Raw genomic sequence first — 22,586 nt, 5'->3', positions numbered from 1 at the left:
CCGTGTCTCTGTTTAATTGTGTTGTATTTGTTTCCACACTATGAATGTATAGGGTTACATCGGTTAAAACAAGAGGTGTGGTGATAGGAATTTTTGCCGTTCTTAGTCAACCAAATGATTAGACAATCGCTGTGCTCGCTGACAGGAACTGTGTACTATTACCGTTAAAGGATTCACGGGTTCGTAAACGTGGCACGTAGTTTGTCCAAGTAGCGTTGCCGTACTACTTTCAAGTCAGATATACTTCCGCATTCTTTATGATACCAAATTAGCTTTACTAAGTAATTGTCCCCGAGTTAGTACTGGACGCACTGCAGCCTTGACACATGACGTCTATCTCTACTTTACTGGACTGAAACATGAGTTCAATTTTCGTGTCCGTTTGGTGCACGTTAAAGCTTCTCGGCCTATCTTAAGCCTATTTTCGCTAAGATGCTAACTGCCAATACAGTCGAGGCAAGCTTTTGTTAGCAACACATCGCTCAGCGGAACGTGCTGTTGTTGTCGTGTGAAAATGTGTGCAAAGAGCGTGAAAGAAAAAGAGTACGAGGAGGAACTTTATCCGTCAAAAGAGCTCGATGGACAAAGATTGAACGCTGTTTTCAAACAACCTCGTCGTGTGTTACACAGATCAGGTTTGTGCACTTCCTCTCACTTGTTTAATAACTACTTTGCTAAGGTGGTACTGTTAGTAATTAAGTCACATATGTGCAAGTAATTCATTCGAATATTCCTGATTAACTTGTGTTTTCAATCACAATTAATGCCATACATCGACACAAATAATTTTTTTACACATTGAATATATTGTGTACTACATTGCATGTAGATGTGTCAAAGTTAGTCAATTAATTCCACAATTGATCAATCATCAAATTAATGGACAACTAGTTTTGATAATTGCTTAATCGTTTTGAGCCATTTTCATCTTAAAATAATCCAAATCCTCTGATTCCTGCCTCTCAAAAGTAAATGTTTGTTGATTTTTCTGTAGCCGTTCTTGAAAACAGACTGTCTTTGTGTTCAAACAAAATAACACAGTTGCAATCAGATTTTACTTTGAAGAATGATTCACATTTTTGCATTTTACATTTTCTGACATGTTACAGACCAAACCCCCAAAAATAATCTATTACAAAAACAATTGTTTTTTGCAGTCATAATTTATACGAGAGCGGCTATTAAGGGACCTCAAAACCCTGGCCAAGTTGGGCTACTGGCACATCGGAGAATAACCCTCTAAAATGTAAATGTTTTTGCCAGGCCTTTTGTGTGTAAAGTATCATTAGTATTTGCCCAGGTTTAGACCCTCAAAAACGGAGGCTCAATTTTCTTTGCAAACAGCACATGGCCGTGGGAACAGCATGTTTAAACAATGATGCACAACATCGTAGTCTCAACATGAGACTTGACTGAGCGAAGCTAAAGTTAACCAAATCATGTGTGTTTGTCTTGTTTTGCAGACGTCAGTAAATATCTTTGTCCTGAGCAGCAGCAGTACCCCCAAATCAAGGAGGAGGAGGAGGAGGAGGAGGAGCCAAATTTATCTCACTTGAGAAATGAAGGAGTGCCAGAGGTCTGGCACATTAAAGAAGAAGATCAGGAGGATGAAATCACCAAGTTTCCTTTGACTGGTGTTGTGAAGCGTGAAGAAGGTGACGGAAGATCGCAATTAAATGGCCTCTTAACTTCACTATCAGAAGGTGACGACGTAAGGTCGCACTCTTGTAACGATGAGGAACCCTCTAAAGGTCAAATGACGCATCACACTGACAAGAAATTCCTCAAATGTTCACACTGTGGTAAAATGTTTTCCAACAAGTTCTCATTGACTAGACACACAAAAACACACACAGGAGAGAAACCTTTTGTCTGCTCAGTTTGTGGCGAAAGGTTCTCTTTAAAGGCAGGTCTAACTACGCACACGAGAAGCAGACACAATGGAGAAAAAACCTTTGCCTGCTTAGTTTGTGGAAAAAGATTCTTTTTAAAGACCGGTTTAACAAGGCACACTAGAACACACACCGGAGAAAAACCTTTCGCTTGCTTAGTTTGTGGGAAAAGGTTCTCTTTAAAGGCAAACTTAACAACTCACACACGAAGCAGACACAATGGAGAAAAACCTTTTGCCTGCTTAGTATGTGGTAGAAGATTCTTTTTAAAGACAGGATTAACAACGCACATAAGAACACACACAGGGGAGAAACCTTTTGTATGCTCAGTTTGTGGCAAAAGATTCAGTCAGAATGGAGATTTAAACATACACACAAGAACACATTCCGGAGAAAAAACTTTTACCTGCTCAGTTTGCGGTGAAATTTTCTCTTTAAAGGCAAATTTAACAACACATACAAGAAGTCACAATGGAGAAAAACCATTTGCCTGCTCAGTTTGTGGCAAAAGATACATTGACAGAGGAGAGTTAATAATACACTCAAGAACGCACACAAGAGAAAAGTCTTTTTCCTGTTCAATTTGTGGTAAAAGATTCTCTAAAAAGGCAAGTTTGACAATGCACACACGAACACACACTGGCGAGAAACCTTGCACCTGCACAGTTTGCAACTCAAGTTTCAGTGCGCCTTCAAATTTGACTCAACACATGAAAACGCACACCGGGGAGAAGCCCTATCTCTGCCTGGTTTGTGACAGATCATTCTCTCGAAGGTCATCTTTAAGAATGCACACAAGAACGCACGCCGAAGACAAAGAAACATGTGCCGGTGAAAGAAGAGCAGCAGCCAGTGAAGCAGCAGAAGACTCTCAGTCTAGGTTACAATTGGGAATCACTGACGCTTTCTAACCCATAGTCACTTTTCAGCAGATGCTGGCTCTACAAAGGACCTGCTTTACGACCACTTGGGTTCATGCTCTGCACTTTTTCATTAAAAAAATGCCTTGTTTTCCCCACTGTTTTTGGTTTCGAAAATTGGAAGGCTCAGCTTTTCCTTTTCTCTCGCTGTGTGAACGTTGATGACTCTGCACATGTCATTGCAAGAACAGTCATGGAGCTTAGTTTATTTGCTCTTCATTAGCCCTTAAGTGGTGCCAAAGAAAATGTAGATACGCAGTGTTGTTAGGATGGCTAATTGCATCACTGTTGAAATAAAGGAAATCACGTTCAAACGTGAGAAAAGCGTTCTCCTTATCTGCGGGTTGGTTTGTCAAACTACGATCTTTACTCTTGTAAACATTTAAATTGCTTTGATTTGGGGGTCACCAATCTTTTTGAAATTGCGAGTTATTTGGGTACTGTAGGTGAAGACAACGACCATGTTCATCATTCCTCACAATAACCAGGTAGGAAGAACAGTGGTGTGCTGTAGGTGTGAGAGAGGAGTTAAAGTTGTAGGTTGGGCTGCATCAGGGATCCGCTCTAAGACGCTTCCTCTTTGCAATAGTGATGGCTACGCTGACAGATGAGGTCAGACTGGAATTCCCATGGACCGTGGTGTTTGCAGATGGCATTGTTATCTGCGGTCAAAGCAGGGAGCAGGTGGAGGAGTCATGCGCTGGAAAGGAGAGGAATGAAGATTTGCAGAAGACAGTAAGCTTACAAAAAATGACCAGAATTTATGTTGACAACATTTAAACACATTAAGAGAAAACGTTAAAAACATTTCAAAGTAAAGAAATAAAAGAGGGGTTCTAAATAAAAGAAGCTTTTTAAAATATAGAAATGAAAAAAAAAACATGATTTAAAATTGTTTAGAGGGCCTTTAGGGTATGAGAAAAAAAGCTGTCTTTTTACACTCGGGGCTGACTTCACTTCTGTTGGCAGCGTATTCTGTTGGTGTGCAGCATAACAGCTAAATGTCGCTTCGCCATGTTTACTTACAGCTCTGGGCTCCACCAATTGACCGGATCTCAGATCTCTACAGGGTTTATCTTCAATCAGCATTTCATGAATGTCTTCAGGACCCAAACCATTCAAAGATTTATAGACCAGTAGTAAAATTTTAAAAACTATTCCACGGCTAATTGGGAGCCAGTGTAAAGCCATTAGAACCGGAGTAACACGTTCCGATCTCTTTGTGGTCAGAACCCGAGCTGCAGCTTTCTGAATGAGCTGCGGCTGTCTGATGCTCTTTTGAAGGAGACCAGTAAGAAGACCGTTACGAGAATCAAGTCTACTGGAGACAAAAGCATGGATGAGTTTCTGCTGGTCTGCTTGGAGCATGCGACCCTTCAAAACCCAGTAGACTGGCGTACAGCAGTGAATTGTCGGTAATCCCCTTCAGAACGGATCCAAAAGGCTCCTGAACTTTCCCCTGTACATGTTGAAGCACAGTTCAAAACATATCACCCGCTTCTAACTAGAAACTAACTACACTGTGCAATGACAAAAGATAATGATGCTCTATTTTTATCTCTCGATTGAGCACTTTACTAAGGCTAATGCGTGATGTCGTTTGGTGCTGCATAAAAGGAAAGAAACGAGAAAAGAACAGTACATGAATCGTATTTGAATATAAACAGAGCAAAAGCCTTGAACTCGCTTCGCATTTGTCAAGCAATGTGCAGTGTGAGTCTGTGAGATTCTCCAACAGAGATTAAACGTTTGCTGCGTCGTTTCTTGTTACACGGGCAAGTGACCAATAGCGGTCGTGCATGTCGCGTCATCGGCGGCGTCATCGTCGGCGTATCCGCCATTTTGAATGTCTCGGGATGATTGTTTACACTCGTGTCAGCGCACAAACGCAAGACGCACTCTGTCGCGGTGTTCTCTCTGACTGATTGTCATATTTAGGCGGCCGAAATACTGTCTCGAAATTTGGTAAACTGTTGCTGTGTTAGAGGGTGCGGGAACACCTCCCACAATCGCAACGGGAAAAAAGTTGTCAACGGACTAAGTTTATAAGGGGTCCCTGCTTGGAAGAAGACCGAAGGAAGCTTCGTTCCAGAATGATACATAATATCATGGAAATTTAATTGATTTATCTTAAGTGGGCTTGTAAATCAGACTGTTCAAAGCGTGTACCCGTTGGCCGCAGGGAAAGTCACACACAGCACACAGGTAACTAGTATCTGTATCAGAATAGATTTTTAAAGTAACCCTCCCAACCCTGATTCCAGATACTTCACGAAAGTCCAATATTAGGAAGTAGGCAACTGCTGTACTGTCATATAGGCATCGGGCAGTGTCAGTAGGCAGGCATAGGCGACCACACTCCCTCCAGCACAGTAGGTGGCGGTACTGCGCCACCTACTTGACAATAAACAAAGACTAGGAGCAAATGTGACGTAGGGCTTTAAACGTCTGGCAGCCATTTTGAAGACGGATGTCACGCACGCCGCATTTCGACGAAGCCAACCGTGCCAAGTGGAGCCGTTTTTCCGAACTCAAGCGAAAGGATAACGTGCCACCATGTCAACGGACCACTTTCAGACAAAGTACGCCTCCTTTATGGAGGTTCTGGTGAAAAGCACTATCGCGGAAACTACCAAACTTTTTGAAACGGTGGTTGTCGAATTAAAGGCTGAAATATCCAAGCTGAAGGCGGAGAACGAGGCCCTCAAAACTACATGCAGACAAAAGGCGGAAGCGAAAACCTTTGCGATCAGTCACTCTGGTCAAAGTAGCCTTTCGACGATGCAGGATTCAGCCGTTCAATGTGGTGAGTTGACATGCTAGTAGCCTTCTCAAAATGCTACAGAAAAGTATGCGATGCTTCATCTCTCAAAACTATGCGTGAAACTCATTTTGTTAGACGTGAGTACTTTCGCTTAAGTGTGACCCTCGTTGGGGTCTTTGTACGGAGCGCCGTGACGTTGTATCCGTTGTTTATTGGCTTTGGCGAACAACGACAGCCAAGTATGAGCCAAGCATGAGCCGTAGGTTGTACGACAAAGATTTGCAATTATTCCGAGATCAACGCCAACAATTCCATGAACATCATGTTCCTATGTGCACGTTGCCTTCCACATTCAAGAGCTTTTGAAGCAGCCATGATTTCCCAGCAACGTTTAACTCCATCCTGATGACGTGCACCAGAAACGTCTTTCCCGAATACCGCAGTGCTTGAAAACGTCAAAAGGAGAATGAGACCAGTTAAAGATTTCTGCCAACTAAATATGAACTACATTTGGTTGCAAAGATTCGCCAGAAATGATGATAGCGTTTGATTCTATTAAGGTATGATGTAGAAAAGGGACCCATTAATCATCCCCATATATGAACTGTGAGCCTTTGTTTGTACTTTTTTTTACGGACATAATGGCAAATATGTTTGTTAAAACCAAGAACTTAAATATACAACATTGTGGTCTGTGTTTATTCACAGCTCAAATAATCGGAAATACTTTTAACCCTGATACAATATCGCACACAACCAGGCTTATTTATTATTACATTGATTATATTTCCGTAAAGGAAGAATATTGACTTACATACTGTACGTGTGATTTTGAGAAGAGGCACATATCTTAAAGCCCTTCTTTTTGTCTGTGATAATTAGTTGAACAAATTTTGTTAACACAGAGTGTAGAATACATTTTTCAAAACCGTAAGAGACTGCCATATTTTGGCAACCCGGGCGATTACATGCCAAGAGCCAATTTTCTAGTAAATTATGCAGTCACAATTCCAGTTGCAAGATTTGGGTGGCAAAGGCCACACCTTTTCAGGTTTTAAAACGGTTTCATTTTAAAATGGCTTCACAACAACTCTGTGCCCCAAGAAGTGTCACAGAGTTGCTGTGAAGCAACTCCTTTGTTATTTTCGTTGCATGCTTGGGGTCATTGTCCTGTCGAAAAGGTGAATCTTGGGCCGGCCCAGTGTGAGGTCCTGAGCACTCTGGAAGGGCTTTTCCTCTGTACTTGGCCGCATTCGTCCTTCCTTCAATTGCAACCGGCCGTCCTGTCCCTGCAGCTGAAAAACACCTCCACAACACGATGCTCCCTCCCACCACCACGTTTCACTGTCGGGATTGTATTGGGCAGGTGATGAGCAGTGCCAGGGTTTCTCCAAACATACCAGGCGCTTACGATTAACAGCAAAAAGTTCAATCTTGGTCTCATCAGAGCAGAGAATTTTATTTCTCATAGTCTGGGAGTCCTTCATATGTTTTTCGGCAAACTCAATGCGGGCGAGGCTTCCTTGTGTCGGGCCACTCTGCCATAAAGCCCCGGCCGACCGGTGGAGGGAGGGCTGCAGTGACAGTTGACTTTGTGGAACTTTCTCCGTCCCATCTCTCGACTGCAAGCCACAGTGATCTTTGGGCTCTCGTTGACTTCTCTCACCAAGGCTCTCTTCTCCCTCCCACGATTTCTCAGTTTGGCAGAACGGCCAGGTCGAGGAAAAGTTGTGCTCGTCCCCAACTTGTTCCATTTGAGGATTATGGAGGCCACTGTGAGTGCTGCAGAAATTTTTTTGTAACCTTGGCCAGATGTGTGCCTTGCCACAATTGTGTCTCTGATCTCCGCGGGCGGCCCTTTCGACCTCACGATTGGATGATTTGCTCTGACGTGCACTGTGAGCTGTGAGGTCTTAGCTAGACAGGTGTGTGCCTTTCCTACTCAAGTCCAATCAGTTGAATTCAACACAGCTGGACTCCAATAAAGGAGCAGAAACATCTCAAGGGGGATCAGAAGAAATGGCCAGCATGTGAGTTAACGCATTAAGGGTGGGAGCGCAGAACCGCGTTTCTCCCACTAGAGCCGGGAGCGCCGTTGTGTCTTTCTACCCTTAAAGCCGGGAGAGCGTATACGTCATTTTCTATTTATTATTGAATTCTCGGTCTCTTAACCAATGAAATGCGTCAGAATGTACACGTGACGGTGTCGTGAGCCCGCGGAGGATGCTCCTGAATTCCTCCGAGTCATAATGGCGGAGGCCGCGGTCGCGGGACCTCTGAAATGAGTAACGGAAGTGATATATAGATGACGCGCTTGTGGACTTTGAACCAGTGGAAGCAGTCGAACGTGATATGATATGGTTTGTAGACAATGACGATGTTGGCGTCTTTGTAACAGAACGGAGGATGTGTAAGAATAATAATAGTGTTGAGCCAGGCGCTTTTGGCCTTATTAACCCATTAAAGCCTAAAGCGCCTGGCTCAACAGCTCCCCAAAACCGTCGGTCGCCTTTGGAATTACCCTTGAAAACCTGAAGTTTTCCCAGAAATTCAACACCTACAAAATCATTCATATCTTAGCCCCTGTAGCAGACAGAAACATATTGTAATTCCAAAAGATTTTGAGACCTTGGAAATGTGTCTTTAACACAGGCCCGAGTTTATTCCAACTTTACTGTTTCAATCCAAGATGTAAAAATAAAGTGTCGGTGTAAGAGAAGCACTATTTTTAATTATAAAAATTAAGTGGTAATTACCGTTCTCTATTTTGTTACAAAGACGTCGATATCGTCATTGTCTACGAACCATATCGTATCACGTTCGACTGGTTCCACTGGTTCAAAGTCCACAAGCGCATCGTCTATATCGCTGCCCTTACTCATTTCAAAGCTCCCGCGTTCGATGGCGTCCGCCATTATGACTCCAATTCCAGAATTCCAGAACATCCTCTGCGGGCTCATGACACCGTCACGTGTATAGTATGATGCATTTCATTGGTTAAGAGAAGAAATATTGAATAAAAAAAAAAGAAAATGACGTATATGCTCTCCAGGCTTTAAGGGTAGAAAGACGGTTGTGCACTCCCATCCTTAATGGGTTGATGGGTTAAATATGTAGGTCACTGCAAGGGGTCTGAATACGTCTGACCAGATGATATTTCAGCTTTTCTTTTTTCAAAAATTTGCAATAATGTCTACATTTCAGATTTTTCAAGTTAAGATTAAGAATGCTGAGTGTACATTGAGAAATAAAATGAACTTTTTGGATTTTGGCAAATGGCCGCAATGACACAGAAAGTGAAAAATTCCAAGGGGTCTGAATACTTTCCCTAGCCACTGTACCTTGTTCCGGTGATATGATCCATGCACTAAAGAATATTCATTTTGTCTTTGTGTAAATGTTTGCAGACCTTGGCCAGCTTTTTCTGCTAGTGGAACCAGTGGGGCAAGTCATAAATGAAGAAGGCAAACAATGTAATGAAGAGGAAACGTTGTACCTCCTGCTCAACAACCACGATGATGACGCTGCAAAAGAAGGAAATTCAAGCCCGACAGTTTCACTTTCAAAACACGAGGTGCGTACATGTCCTGTAGCAAAAAGTCGACAACTTGTTCAAACGCTGTGTTGATCTGGATATCACAGCGGCCGCCAGTGTACATCTGGACGCAAGGCAAGGCAAGCACATTTCAAGAGTGAAATTTGTACACCGGACAATTCAAAGTGCTTTACGGTTACCGTATTTTTGGTGGCATTTATGGTGGGCAGTAGCCTAAGTCACAAATCATTCATTCCGAACCGGCTGTAGAAGGAACTCCAAACTAATAAAGTGTATCTTTTGTCACTTGGCTACATTCACATTTTGGCATGCTTACAGTTTATTTATATGTTGGATGTATTCTTTCTGTATTCAACCTTTTAAACAAACCTCTGTGTAATTGCTGAGGTGTGACTACAGTGGTACCTCTACTTACGAAATTAATTGGTTCTGGAAGAACTTTCTTCAGTAGAAAAGTTTGTAAGTAGAGACGTGTTTTCCATGTAAATGCCCTAATCCGTTCCAAGCCCCCCAATATTCATACATAAATGTTTTATAAAGCATAAAAATGCATCAAAACATGTATGATTTAATAACGTGGCGACTGTCGATACATTACGGTCATATTCTTTGGCGAGATCAACCACACGCATCCCCTTTTCATACTTTTCTATTATCTCTTGCTTCATTTGTATGGACAGAAAAACCCGATTTTCTCCTTTTTTTTCCTTTTCTCGTTTGTAATTCACGTCAAACTATCGGTGCACCTCATGGCCCGAGGGGCGAATGACGAACTTGAAAATTTCGTATTTAGAGACGTTCGTAAGTAGAGGTACCGCTGTATTTCTGGCATGACAGCAGTCGGTCCTAGTGAGTGAGTTGTAATAAGGCTTGAGTTGTTTAGGTTTTGCTTCACCTTTTCCATGAATTGGTGCTCTATAAAGTAAAAATGACTTGACTATTTTCTGTTGTTTGTGTCTTGCTCTAAAACTATATGTAATATTTATTTTTTCTTCTGTTTATTTGAAAGGATTCGGAACCCACTGTTGTCAGCAGAAACCTATTGTGTGCACTTGCAGGTGAGAAGTAAAAACGGACTGAGAATATTGACAGACATTTTAAAGTCGTACTTGAAAAGGTTTACAAACTCTAAACGTCTTATCAATCTCAAGTCCCTTTTATGATTTGCCCATGTACTTTTCCTAGATCCTCCAGCACCATCTGCGTGTGCAAATGAAACCGAAGGCCCTGAGATTGACCAGCAATGTTCAAAGAAAGCGCTCAAGAAAAGCCAGGGCACTCAAGTGACCACAGTTCACCCTAGTTTGGAAGAGGACCGCAATTTACACGTGGCACCGAATCAGTCAATAGAGGCAGTCAGTTACCATAGCGTCCATGCGACAACAAATGACAACATGGAAGTGGCATCCGACGCTGGTCAAAGATTAGCTGCATTGGGCACTCGGCAGTCGGAGGCGTCACGGGTTCAAATGAAGCCGCCGTCATTTGACCAAAGGGCGATCCGCAAACAAAACCTTCGGCCAACAATTCTGGACAAAGCGCCGGGAGAGCAAATAAAATGCGGCTTGGTGGAAGAGAAGACCAAGCGGGAAGCAGAGGTGCGAGTAAACCAAAGCAGAAATAAAAGAAAACAACCCTCAGAAAAAGTGAAACACCTGCCAAAGTCCCCAAAGGGAACACTTTTGTTAGCTTCAACTGTCGCTGATGGCGCATCGCACGATGAAGCCGAGAATCCGTCTCGTAGTCCAGCACCTTCATCACCACAAGCGCTATTGCGTCCGCTCGGGATGCATCAAAGCTCGGCAATGCTGCGGGATGCCATGCTGCTCGTCGAAGCGATGGATCAGTCCAACAATCGTACCTCCGCGCAAGAAAGGGCAACGGCCCCAGAGCAGTGGACTCGCTCTGTGGTTACCCTGCCATCTGTTGCGCAATCGCCGCTACCTCCCCAAGCATTGGCATCACAGTCGCCAGCAACCACCGGTCTAAGTGGCGATGGCGCAGAACAGGCGTCAACAAATGAGACGCTTTTTGACACTTGTGCAACACAATCCAGCGATTCTCAGTCTCTCGTGAGCGTTTCGACAGTGCCCCAACCAAAGCGCGTCGCTGAATCTTCTGACGTGACACCGACGTCATTGTTGACCGCTACAGCAAGCAAATCACTTGAGCGGCGCACTGCCCTTCCCGCGAGTATATCGGCGGAACCGTTGGAGACAACGGCGGGCTCGGACCTGGCCCCCAAAAAAATCTTTGTTTTTTCCAAATCGCCATGCACTAATCCACGAGCTACGATTGCCCCACTGTCCCCAAAGCAGATTTCAGCTGTTGTGTCAACAGTTGCTGCTGCCCAACATAAGTGCACACCACTAGCATCTTCACTCTCCGCTGGACTTTCTCAAAGGAGAAATGGGGTGACCTCTACAGCAGCCGCTCCCCTTGCCATGTCTCAAGCAACGATCAGCCCAACAGAACAAAGCTCAGACCCGCCGGCCCCGTGCAAAAAAATCACGATAATAATTCGTACGAGTGCAGATGATGTGGCAAGCCAACCGCAAGTGTGCGAGGCACTTGTTGAACCTACGAACCAGAATTCAGTCGGACCAGCCGTCGCGATGTCGTCATCACGGCACCCGAACCCCGGTGCTCAGGTGACCGCGGATGAAAGGGAAACATTGTTAACCGCGCACACGCCGTTTATTTTATCCCGGTTGTCATCCCCGCAAGCGGAATGTCTGTCGCGGCCCGCGAGCATTTGTGAAAGTCCCGAAATAACCCCCGCGGGACAAACCGCAGCAGCGTTGTCATCCGAGTGCGTACAAATAGTCTGCCCGTTGTCATGCCTGCAACTGGAGTGGTCGTCGCCGGCGGAAAGCGCTGGTGAAAGTTCAGAAATGACTCCTGGGGAACAGCCAGCAGCGTTGGTAGCTGAGAGTGTACCGTTAACCTGCCCATTGTCATCCCCGCAACCGGAGCGGCGCTTGTCACAGCCAACGAGCGTTTGTGAAAGTTCACAAATGACTCCTGGGGAGCAAGCAGCAACTTGGTCAACGGTGAATGCTGCAGTAAATTCTTTGCCATCCGTTCCAGTAATTAGAATAAAAAGGCTGTCATATCCGGGATTGACCACCGGATCCGTTTTGGTTTCACAAATGCGTTCGTCTGAAAAGGAATGCGAAGTCGTCCCACCAGACAGCACCTCATCTTCGATCAATCACCGGGCATCAAAAACCATAGTCTGTCCATCGGTTGTGCCGGCGGTATCGACCGGCGCGTGTCCCAAATCAAAAGACATGTTTGTTGCTGGGACTTCAAATGTCTCTTCAATATCTCAGAAGGCAGTGCCAAGCTCCATTTTGAGAGAGGCACCACCCCCTGCTTCGCCACCCTCTATATCTTCCGACGTGTCGGAACCGGTTTTGGTGAAAACAACCATAGACTCGGACAAGGCCGAGCTTTCGCCTGTATCTGACCAAGCATGTGAGACTGTCACTCCGGATGACAAAGTCATCAACGATGCACCGAAGGATTTTGTTTCACCAAATGACTTTTGCGATCCTTTCCAATTAACCCCCATCACCAAGGACCTCCATGAACCTCACTCACAAATGACCAAAACTCAGTTCCTTGCACAGTTGGCAGTGACGCCTGTAGTTCAAGACACCAAAAAGGTAATGCACAAGTCACTACCCTTAGTCTCAAACAGGCTTCCTGCGGGTCATTGAAAAGCATTGCAAGTCATGAAATGGATTTTGTGAAATGTAAGGCCTCAAATGGCATTAAGAAGCATTCAAGACAATGTCCATGAGCATTCATTAAATGAAAACACCATTGGTAGGCTGCGGATTGGCAGTTAGCACCAAGCTAGGTCGCCACAGCTCTCAAAGGGGTGCCCGTAGAGAGCCCAGCTTGTCACTTGTTCTTTCCATCTGGGGCATAATTGAATCAGCAGCTCTTGACCGTAGCTTGTGTAACGTCATTGGTCTTATTTCTGACTCGTTTGCAGGAAAGCAGCGTCACAAATGGCATTACATTGATATAAATATAGTCAGTATAACAGAATTTAGCAAAAATAAATATGATAAAATATATAATTGTGGCGTCTGGTGACTAGTTGTAATTTACAACGTAGAAAATGGACAGGAGTCCATCAGTTCCTTCATGTTCTAATTCATTTGCTCTTAGTTTGAAAAGAAAAATGTACTGTTCTTCAACAAAAATTGGACTCAATGTTTTACACTCCTGTTAATTGTGTAGTATATCTTTTTGACATAAAAAAAACTTTATCTACAAACTACTTTAAAATGACTGTATCAATCAAGTTTTCAAAAAAACGTGTATTTAGCTTAACATTTGTCCACTTTTAGCAATGAACAAGAGCATGAAAAATATACACATTTGATTTGAATCATTAAATAATAATAGCCTCAGGCCTTGTGTGAACGCCACATGTCCAAGCTCTCAAATTCTTTTGGAATGATGTTTGTATCTGCTACAGGGGCTGAGATATCAATTATTTGGGAGGTGTTGATTTTGTGGGTGAAGCTCAGGTTTAAGAGGGTCATTCTATGGTCGCCCATAGCTTTTGGGGAGACGTTGAGCCGGGCGCTTTAGGCCTAAACTCTGGAAATCTGGATTTATGATTTAGAAATGTAATCGACCGACAGCCGTACAGGTATGCACGTGCGCGTGTGCGTCCATGCGGTAGGATGTGGGCAGAAAATGTGTTTGAAGTTGCATTAAACACGGCTCTAAAAAGTATTGAATGTCATTTTCAGATACCTGCAGAAACCCTGTAAAAGTAATCAGTTCAATGGCTAGTACAAATGTAATCTTATCCAGAGCGTGAATGTGTGAGTGCATGAGTAATGTAGCCATTGTAATGTGTCTTTGAGTGTGCAGAAAAGCGCTAGATGGATCGAATGCATTATTATTATTATTATTCATCTTCTAAGTAAGTCATTACTGATAATGCTGTAACTCTTTCTGCATGATACAACAGAAATGAATAACACGCCGTCTTCTTGTGTTGTAGACGTCGAGCAATGAGTCTGCAGATGGCCAAAGTTCGTGTGAAGGGACCAGTATCGATCACAGGAGCGACTCACGTAGAAAGTCCTTTTTTGCCCGTCTCGGGTTTCACTTGAAAACGCGCTCACAGGCCAAAAGAGCAAAAGCAAACCCACAGCCTCTTAGAGAAACAATGTATGTCCCCGAAAGGTCCCAGAAGCCGAGATCAGAGAACGTTAGTGCAACGGAAGTGCAGTGTGCCCGGGAGCCTATCCCTGTTTGCACAACAAACACAGCCAGTCCCGCGAGTCCCGGGGGGCCGCCGACACAAACGGATTCATCCAAAATATGTCTCGGCAATCAGCAGGGCACAAACATGGCTTACCCTGAAAGTAAGACTACATTTGAGCCTGTGTCTGTTATCCCCCGAAAACCAATTGTAAGCTTGTTGAGGCTCTCTCTAAAATTAGACACTACAGACAGCACATCAGTTGTCGACCCTCTGCCGCACGCCGAAAGCAAAGTCACCCGCGTGAGCCCGACAGAAGATTCTGCGTGCGAAGCATCTGAATCGGGGACATGTCCACGTTCTACTTCAACTTCAGGCACAACTGACATGACAAGGACAACGTTAAGCCTGCTTAGTGGTTTGACATCCAACCCATGCACCAAAAATGTTGTCTCTGTGAAAACAGGAGATTCCGCAGAAAACTTGGGGGATTCTCATCGGAGTTTTCCTGAAGCGAAACGTTGTCTTGCGCAAACAACACGTCCCGCTGCCGTCGCTGGAAAGCCGAGCGCGAGTAAAGATGAGGTTAGCCCAATAATGTGGAAAGCTGCAACTGCGTGTCCCGAGTCAAGTGCCACTCAGGGCGGCGACCCTCGTTTAAAGACGAAATACCCAGCCGAGAGTCGCAAGAGGTCGCCCCCTCCCGAAGAACGTGCCAATGTTAAAAAGACCCATTCAAATTGTCCTCCAGACCTGTGTGCCCATGAAAAGACTTTGCCTTCTCCTTCAAACATGACATTGACTAAAGATCATACTCGCCCCCAAAAGTCCCAGTTGCCTCCTGTCGGTCAGACTGAGTCCAGTTTCATTCAAAATGATCCCAGACCTAAACCTTGCCATTCGGACACTCTCAGGAGTTGCAACTTCTCCAAAGGAGAACAAACCCCCAAAAGAGAATCCACTTGGTTACTTGGGGAAAGGTTTTCCCCAAGCGCTCGGTCACCGAAATTGGCAAAAAATGGTGCTGGAGAAAGCGCTGCCAAGAAGTCGAGTTTAAGTCAAAGGTCTCCTGTGCAAGAAAATAACGTGAAGGCACGGAAGGCAAAGAAATTAGCCAAAGCAGCAAAAGCTAAGGATGGTGCACAGAAAACGAAGCAGGTCTTTAGCCATCATGACAAAACGGCAAGCAAACGTTCTCCTCCAAGCGTTTGCACTCGTCCGAAAGCGCGAGGCAGCAAAGCGCCGCGGCCGCAAGCGCCGGGCGCGCAGCCGCGGTCCGCCGCCGGCAAGAAGCTGCTGAAGAACCAGTGTGCGCAATGCGGCCGTGTTCTGAGCAGCGCCGCTGCCCTGGAGAGCCACGTCAGCCTCCATAGCGGTCACAGACCGTTCCGTTGCTCACACTGCGGGAAGAGCTTTCCCGACGCCAAGGGTCTGAAACGGCACGGCACAGTTCATCGCAATGGCAGGCTGCATATTTGCCAGCAGTGCGGGAAGGGCTTTGTCTATGGCTTTGGCCTCAACAAACATCTGCAGATGGTCCATGGCAAACACAAGCCCTTTGTCTGCCAGCTCTGCAACAAAGCATTCTTCACAAAGCGAGACGTGGAGACCCACATACGAACCCATACAGGGGAGAAACCATTCCACTGCCATTTGTGTGAAAAGAAGTTTGTAAGGAGTGTAGAGCTCAACGCGCATCTCAGGTGGCATAGTGGGGAGAAAAGGCACTGGTGCCCGTATTGTGGCAAAGGATTTTTCGACCAGAACAACCTGAAAAGACACAAGTACATCCATACGGGAGAGAAACCACATTCTTGCCCACATTGCCCTAAACACTTTACACAGTCGGGACACTTGAAGAAGCATGTTAAAAACGTACATAAAGTGCAGTGAGAGGAATCCTGCCAGGTTTCTTTCAGCATACAAATGTCGCTCGTGGGTGGGGTTTTTTTTTGTCACAACAACAATTGTTGTTGTTTGATGTTTACATCAAGAAAATCTGTGGTCTTGTTTACTTATTTTTAATGTACAGTGTGTTAGTTTTATTAACACAATCTGTAAAATAAGTGATGAAATTAATTACATTTTGTCTCTAATTTGTTGGAGATGTCTGAGACATTCCCAGAAATGTTTGCATAACAACTAGAGCTGCACAATATGTCGAACAAAATATTGATGTCGCCATATTGGCCCATGCAATATGCATATTGCAAAGACATGCAATAATTTTCTTCTGGAATTGTACGCTTTTATCTGAACTTGACCTTGCAAATTTCAATTTATATCGCCACCCGATGGTTGGACATTATCGACGGTAATTACAATTAATTAGCTCAAAAAGGTTGTTTTCATTAGATAATAAAATGGTCATTTCTTTAGGTACGGTACCTGTAAAATTTCGCAATAATATCGATATCGCCTGTTTTTCCAATAACGTGCAGCTCTCATAAAAACTGGTGAACGTCAATTGATAAGTTGTAGTACAACAACATAAACACAAACTTACCAAATCAACAAATATCTACTAAAGGATGCTGAGAGGAAGTTTATGGTTGAAATGTTGGTGCTCGCATTTAGATATGCTGTTCTTTTTTCCTACACAGGAGCAAAGAAAATGGGCCAGTTCACACGTGTCATGAATTTGATGCTCATTTTGCGTATACGTTCCACTTGTGCTACAAGTCAGAACATTTCTCAGCACTTATTACTGAATGAGGCCCAAGTAGAGTGCAGGTGTCTCAACGAAAAGTCAGCACCTCAAAATTGATCACACGTCATGATGTGAGGAAACCATTATGAGCTAAGCGGCAAAATCTACCCGTTTTTAGCCATCTAAAGGGGCGGACATTTTGTCCCCTTCTGTCGACTGCAAATGACATCACGGTTGCTCAGGTAACGACCAGTCATGGCTCAGCTTCAGAAAACAGGCGAGCTGTGATTGGTCGTTGCAACTGTGAAGTCAATTTTAGTCGACAAGTGACAAAATGGTTGCAGCTGGAGATGTCTTAAAACGGCTGGATAAACCCTTGTTCCACAAACACAATATTTATCAGAATGCCTTGTTTCAACTATTGAGCCTGCATAGAACACACTCTTGAAAAAAAAAAATGTCTGGGTTGACTTCAACTTTAAGGTCAAATCCATTTATGTTTATTTTTTTGTACTAGTACTGAATAGGATTTTTTTTTCATTGTTTTGCAAAAGGCATTTCTATTGTGAACAATAAATATTCTCTCAACAACTTTGATTTGATTGTTTTCCTTTGTTTTATGTTGTGTGTAATGACTGCACGTGTTTTTCATGTGACACGATGAGTTCCTTTAGCGCTTTCTAACTCTTCTCTCTACGTAATGTCCCAGCACATTTCTGCCATTGGCGTACGGCTGTTAAGTCAATTTTCAAGTCAGACATTTTGAATAATTGTAGAATTGAATGCAAAACAATGAGCTTTTATATCAAAACTGCTAATTCCCAATAAAATAAAATAAACGTACGCTTCTACATTAAGAAGACTTTGGATGGAAAAAGTCACCTGACACTGTCCATCGAATGACCCTCGTAAAGCGTATCATCATGATCATGACCAGTTGAATCAAGCGTGTTGGAGGAGGTAAACGGACGGAATACGGCGCTTGACGAAGCGGAGTTCCTTTCCCCTGCATTAGATCCACATTCAGCATTTGGCCTACTAACGCCGATTATTTTAAACAACATTAAGCGTTTTGGCGGTCCCAGAGGTTCAACATGTTTAATTGGGTGTTCAAATAAGTACTACTACAAATTAGTAAACACGACGTCTTTAATTTGGGGAAGTTGAGTTCATCCTGGCTTCGCGTCACGGACGCGCAAAGAATCCTGGGACATTTGTCCAAGTGGACTTGGCACTACTACTGCTGCTAAACCATGAACGTTTGTTTGCTTATTTTCAAATGTAAAACCATACGAGCTTAATTTAGCAACTCTTGCCGAATTAGAAGTGAACGCACTGAAGCCTCAACACAAGGACGTCCATCACTGCTGAACTTAAATTGTTCAATCTTCGTGCCCGGATAAACTCGTTTCTCGAAGCCACTTGAGCTAGCCTAGCTTGCTAGCCGCGACAAAGAGACGCCTTTCTAAGCATCACATTGCTAATTAGAGCTCAAGTGCGAGAGTAAGGCGTTGTGATTATCGTCTGAAAATGTGTACAAAAAAGACGACGGAGTGTAAGGAGGAACTTTCTGGAACGACAGAGGAAAAAGAGCCACAACGTCGACAACAGCACTTTGTTGGCCAGCAGCCTCGAGATGTGTTCCGCGGAGCAGGTTAGTTCATTTAATGCTCTTAAATGGCATATTCATGAATGTCCGTACATTACATTCAATAATAAATATTTGGAACTTCCCGGAGAAAATGATGCAACATCTTCAACACTGTTCAACAAATGCTTGCTGTTCCATCGGGTTCTATCCGTTTACTCTCCTATGGTTCTGTTTTTATTTTTATTTGATAATCAGAAAAGGCTCAACACCAACCACATTAACCAAAAACGTGTGTAGTTCTACCCCCTTATGTTTAATTGAAGATTGTTTCAACATGGTCCTTAATTCTCCAGGTTTTTTTTTAACTCCTAACACTTCTATCCATTCAGTTAAATTGATCACCTATATGTCTATTATTGAAATATGATTATAGAATTTCAGGATGGCGTTGACAGTCAGTCAGTCGCCAGGTCACCACGCGCTACCAGGAACAACTTCAGAATAAAAGCATACAAGGAGTTGATGTCCATGTTTTATTTGGTTTCGATAGTATTTTGAAATTGGTCTTCTCGCCGCGTTACCATAAAGCATAGCATGAACAATTGTTGCAGCGGCTGGCTTGACCGTCTTGTAGAACTGGGCAATACAAATTCAACAAAAGTATATATCGTGATAGACGGTAGACGTGTGGTCAATATCAATTTTGATTACTGTCAATAAAATGTAAAATAGAAAAAAATCAGGAAGCAAAGGGCATTCTGCGTGCTGTAGGCAGTGGCTACAGTATGCCGTTCATTTGTGCCACAATTACAAGCATGTAAGAGGAAATTTTGAGCACAAAAGCGTTTGTTGAGCTTGCATTTAAGTGCTTTAGTCTGCAGTTTCTTCAAAATGGCTTAGTCGCGCCCCTTTTCAATTTTTAGCAAAGCACCCCAGGTCGTAGGTTTCACGTAGATCTACGACAATTGGGAGGCATATGTAAATGTCCAAGACCAAAAAAACCCAAAGTATTTCGTAGTATTTATTGTGTTGTGAGAATTCAACAAAAAAATATTATTTTGACAATGTTTTGAAAATAACCATCCATCCACAAATCAAATACAGGTACTGTATCAGGGTGCACAGGTTTTGAGTTACAATAAGTGTAGTGCACACTACTGCTTCTAAACTTTAATTCATCACACCCGTCATTAAATCAAGCTCGGATGCCTTGTTTGCCTAGTTGCCAACTTCTATAGTGGATTTGTGGCTTGAATTCCCATTGAGTGTAGTGTACTGTTTTTTTTTTAAAAATTTTGTTTCATGTATGACACCAAAAAGAAAAGACTATACAGTATTTACCTAGCATTGCATTTCAGGCTGAGTTAAATGACAAAAGCAGGGGAGCCAAAAGTCAAACACGCAAACATATCATTTGCGAGCGCCGTCTTCTGGTGGTGCTTTTTAATTGGCTGCTGCTTGTTGACGTCGCTTGTGTGCGACACACATTAAGAGGACGACAACTCCCAGACGACTCTTTGAACGCCCTTCTTGCGCCTAATACCAAAATAAATATGTTTGAAACCACATTTCAAAGCAACCACAAAGGCTCATTGATTAAGTTAAAGACAAAAACAAAGTCCCTTTTCGCTATAAATTATACTTAGTTTTAGTTTTATAAACGTAAAATGTAGTTTCAGTTAGGTTTTGTTGTTGAAAGCATTTTTGTTTTTATTTGATTTCATGAAGTAAAATGTTTTTAGCTTTAGTTATTGTGTTAGTTTTCCTTGACTAAAATCACCTTGTTTGGCAGGTGGCAAAACACCTTAACCCTTGGACACTAACGCCAGGTGATTTTGTTTTTTTTCTTTCTTTATGTGATATTTTGTATTGGGAAATTATAGAAGACAACTTCCAATTTGGCATACAGTGTTGTACTTTTACATACATTGATGAAAACAGAATTTTATCCGTGATATTATATCGGGTTAAATCTGCCCGACTTTAGAGATGATGTTACGAATTTTAACGTTGGTGTTCTGGGGTTAATGATGCCCCATTGTGTTTATATTTTACAATGCAGTGCTTTTTTAAAATTAAAAACCAGATCAGGGTTCAGATCAGTTGAATGATATTTCAGTGGGGGGAATTGATTTGATACATATGATATAAGCCTAACTTGACCAAACCACATGTTTTGTCTTGCGTCCCGCAGACATCATTGAGGATCTTGCCCCTGATCAACAGGAACCAGAGTACCTCCATATTAAAGAGGAAGAGGAGGAAGAGCCCCTCGATGTTAAAGAGGAAGACGAGCCTCACTACAATACAGAAGATGAAGAAGAGGAGCCAGAGAGCCCCCACATCAAAGAGGAGGAGGAAGACATCACCAATTTGCCATTGACCGTTGTCTATTTGGAGGGTGATGATAATGACGACGGTCAAAGTGAGAAAAATAGAGGGGCGGAGCTCCGAAGCCGGAGCCAACGGCAACGCATGACAACCACAGGTAATGGAGACCACTGGAGAGGGTCACAAGCTGACAGCCTCTTTGCTCCACTATCAGATAGTGACGACATGTCAGCACACTCTCCTGATGATGATGATGATGACGAAGATGAGGATGATAACGATGATGACGACAATGATGATGACTATGAAGATGAAGAGGAGGAGGAGGAGGAGGAGGAGGAGGAATACTTAAAAGACGTGACATGTCACACTGACAAAAAACACTGGAAATGTTCGGAGTGTGGGAAAACATTAAGCACCAAGCGGGTTTTGAAAGAACACATGAGAATACACACTGGAGAGAAACCTTTTGCCTGCTCAGTTTGTGCTCAACGATTTTCTTTTCGGGAAAACTTAAAAATACACACAAGAACGCACACTGAGGAGAAACCTTTTGAGTGCTCATTTTGTGGTAAAAGATTTACTCAAAAGACAAATTTGAAAAAACACACGAGAACCCACACAGAGGAGAAACCCTTTGTCTGCACAGTTTGTGGCAAGCAATTTACTCAGAAGTCTAATTTAACGACACACACAAGAACACACACTGGAGAAAAACCTTTTGCATGCTTGCTTTGTGGTCAAAGATTCTCTGTAAGGGGAAACTTAAGAAGACACACAAGAACACACACCGGAGAGAAACCTTTTGTCTGCACAGTTTGTGATCAAAGTTTCTCGACAAAGCCAAATTTAACCAGACACACAAGAACACACACGGAACAGAAACCTTTTGCCTGCTCATTTTGTGAAGAAAAATTCACTTTACAGACCAGTTTAATCACACACACTAGAACGCACACTGGACAAAAAACATTTGCCTGCTTAGTTTGCGATAAAAGGTTCTCTGTAAGGGGAAACCTAACAAGGCACGCAAGAACACATACTGGCGAGAAACCTTTTGCCTGCTCAGTTTGTGGTCAAAGAATGTCGACAAAGGCAAATTTAACAACCCACACAAGAAAGCATACAGGAGAGAAACCATTCAGTTGCCGTGTTTGCGATAAAAGATTCTTAAGCAAGGCTTACGTTACGAGACACAAGTGCACGGGTGAGAACAGCAGTGATCAATGAAGCTGTAACTCGACTGAAGAAGCTCACTGACTGTGGTGAGCTGCAAAGTGTATTTGTGGGCCCAGATGAAATACGACACTGCATTTTATGATGGTAAATCAATAAATTCATCAATGACAAAAGACCCACGGTGTGATGTACTGTATCTGCCCTCCCCCACATTGGGAGTGTTATTACAAAAGTTGACATACTCCCAACATGGGCTTGGGTATCATTAATGTGAGTCTTTTGCCAGTTTCTCCGAAGCGTTCATTTTCCAGGGCAGAACAATTGAATTGTACAACGTACATCGGAATGACTTTTCAAAACAAGAACTGGCAACGCACGTTTCCATTTATTTGGGGATTTTTGTCAGCTGCACTGGGACAAAAATAATGCACAGTGTTAAGTATACTTGGCGTGAGTGAATCATA

General features: G+C 43.2%; 3 protein-coding genes across 4 annotated transcripts; all 3 read left to right on the top strand.

Moving 5' to 3' along the window:
* The first annotated feature begins 208 nt into the window (after nucleotides 1-208).
* Nucleotides 209-3,141, top strand: LOC147149518 (uncharacterized). Its single transcript, XM_086026513.1, has 2 exons — nucleotides 209-635; nucleotides 1,464-3,141. Exons 1-2 carry the CDS (start codon nucleotides 515-517, stop codon nucleotides 2,801-2,803), a joined length of 1,461 nt encoding a protein of 486 aa, XP_085882639.1. The 5' UTR covers nucleotides 209-514; the 3' UTR covers nucleotides 2,804-3,141.
* A 1,538-nt stretch (nucleotides 3,142-4,679) lies between these two features.
* Nucleotides 4,680-17,618, top strand: LOC147149517 (uncharacterized). Its single transcript, XM_086026495.1, has 5 exons — nucleotides 4,680-5,618; nucleotides 8,984-9,150; nucleotides 10,142-10,190; nucleotides 10,318-12,803; nucleotides 14,168-17,618. Exons 1-5 carry the CDS (start codon nucleotides 5,369-5,371, stop codon nucleotides 16,262-16,264), a joined length of 5,049 nt encoding a protein of 1,682 aa, XP_085882621.1. The 5' UTR covers nucleotides 4,680-5,368; the 3' UTR covers nucleotides 16,265-17,618.
* Nucleotides 17,619-17,970: 352 nt separating this feature from the next.
* LOC147149516 (uncharacterized) lies at nucleotides 17,971-22,297 on the top strand. Of its 2 annotated transcripts, XM_086026509.1 has the most exons (3): nucleotides 17,971-18,675; nucleotides 20,405-20,441; nucleotides 20,807-22,297. In XM_086026509.1, exons 1-3 carry the CDS (start codon nucleotides 18,658-18,660, stop codon nucleotides 22,171-22,173), a joined length of 1,422 nt encoding a protein of 473 aa, XP_085882635.1. In that variant the 5' UTR covers nucleotides 17,971-18,657; the 3' UTR covers nucleotides 22,174-22,297. The 2 variants fall into 2 exon arrangements, with proteins under 2 accessions (XP_085882635.1, XP_085882634.1); XM_086026508.1 differs by lacking the exon at nucleotides 20,405-20,441.
* Nucleotides 22,298-22,586: the final 289 nt, after the last annotated feature.

The sequence above is a fragment of the Filicampus tigris genome, chromosome 3, assembly GCF_054856515.1.
Source record: "Filicampus tigris isolate MCC_2025a chromosome 3, RoL_Ftig_1.0, whole genome shotgun sequence".
Lineage (NCBI taxonomy): Eukaryota > Metazoa > Chordata > Actinopteri > Syngnathiformes > Syngnathidae > Filicampus > Filicampus tigris.
This window is presented reverse-complemented; position numbering and strand designations above follow the sequence as displayed.

What these genes read in the sequence shown, in the direction of transcription:
- LOC147149518 (XM_086026513.1), top strand. Translation starts at nt 515, where the DNA reads ATGTGTGCAAAGAGCGTGAAAGAAAAAGAGTACGAGGAGGAACTTTAT. An exon ending in TCGTGTGTTACACAGATCAG is followed by an intron (nt 636 to 1,463) that starts GTTTGTGCACTT and finishes CTTGTTTTGCAG; the next exon opens with ACGTCAGTAAATATCTTTGT.
- LOC147149517 (XM_086026495.1), top strand. Translation starts at nt 5,369, where the DNA reads ATGTCAACGGACCACTTTCAGACAAAGTACGCCTCCTTTATGGAGGTT. An exon ending in TTTCACTTTCAAAACACGAG is followed by an intron (nt 9,151 to 10,141) that starts GTGCGTACATGT and finishes TTTATTTGAAAG; the next exon opens with GATTCGGAACCCACTGTTGT. An exon ending in CCTATTGTGTGCACTTGCAG is followed by an intron (nt 10,191 to 10,317) that starts GTGAGAAGTAAA and finishes TACTTTTCCTAG; the next exon opens with ATCCTCCAGCACCATCTGCG.
- LOC147149516 (XM_086026508.1), top strand. Translation starts at nt 18,552, where the DNA reads ATGTGTACAAAAAAGACGACGGAGTGTAAGGAGGAACTTTCTGGAACG. An exon ending in AGATGTGTTCCGCGGAGCAG is followed by an intron (nt 18,676 to 20,806) that starts GTTAGTTCATTT and finishes TGCGTCCCGCAG; the next exon opens with ACATCATTGAGGATCTTGCC.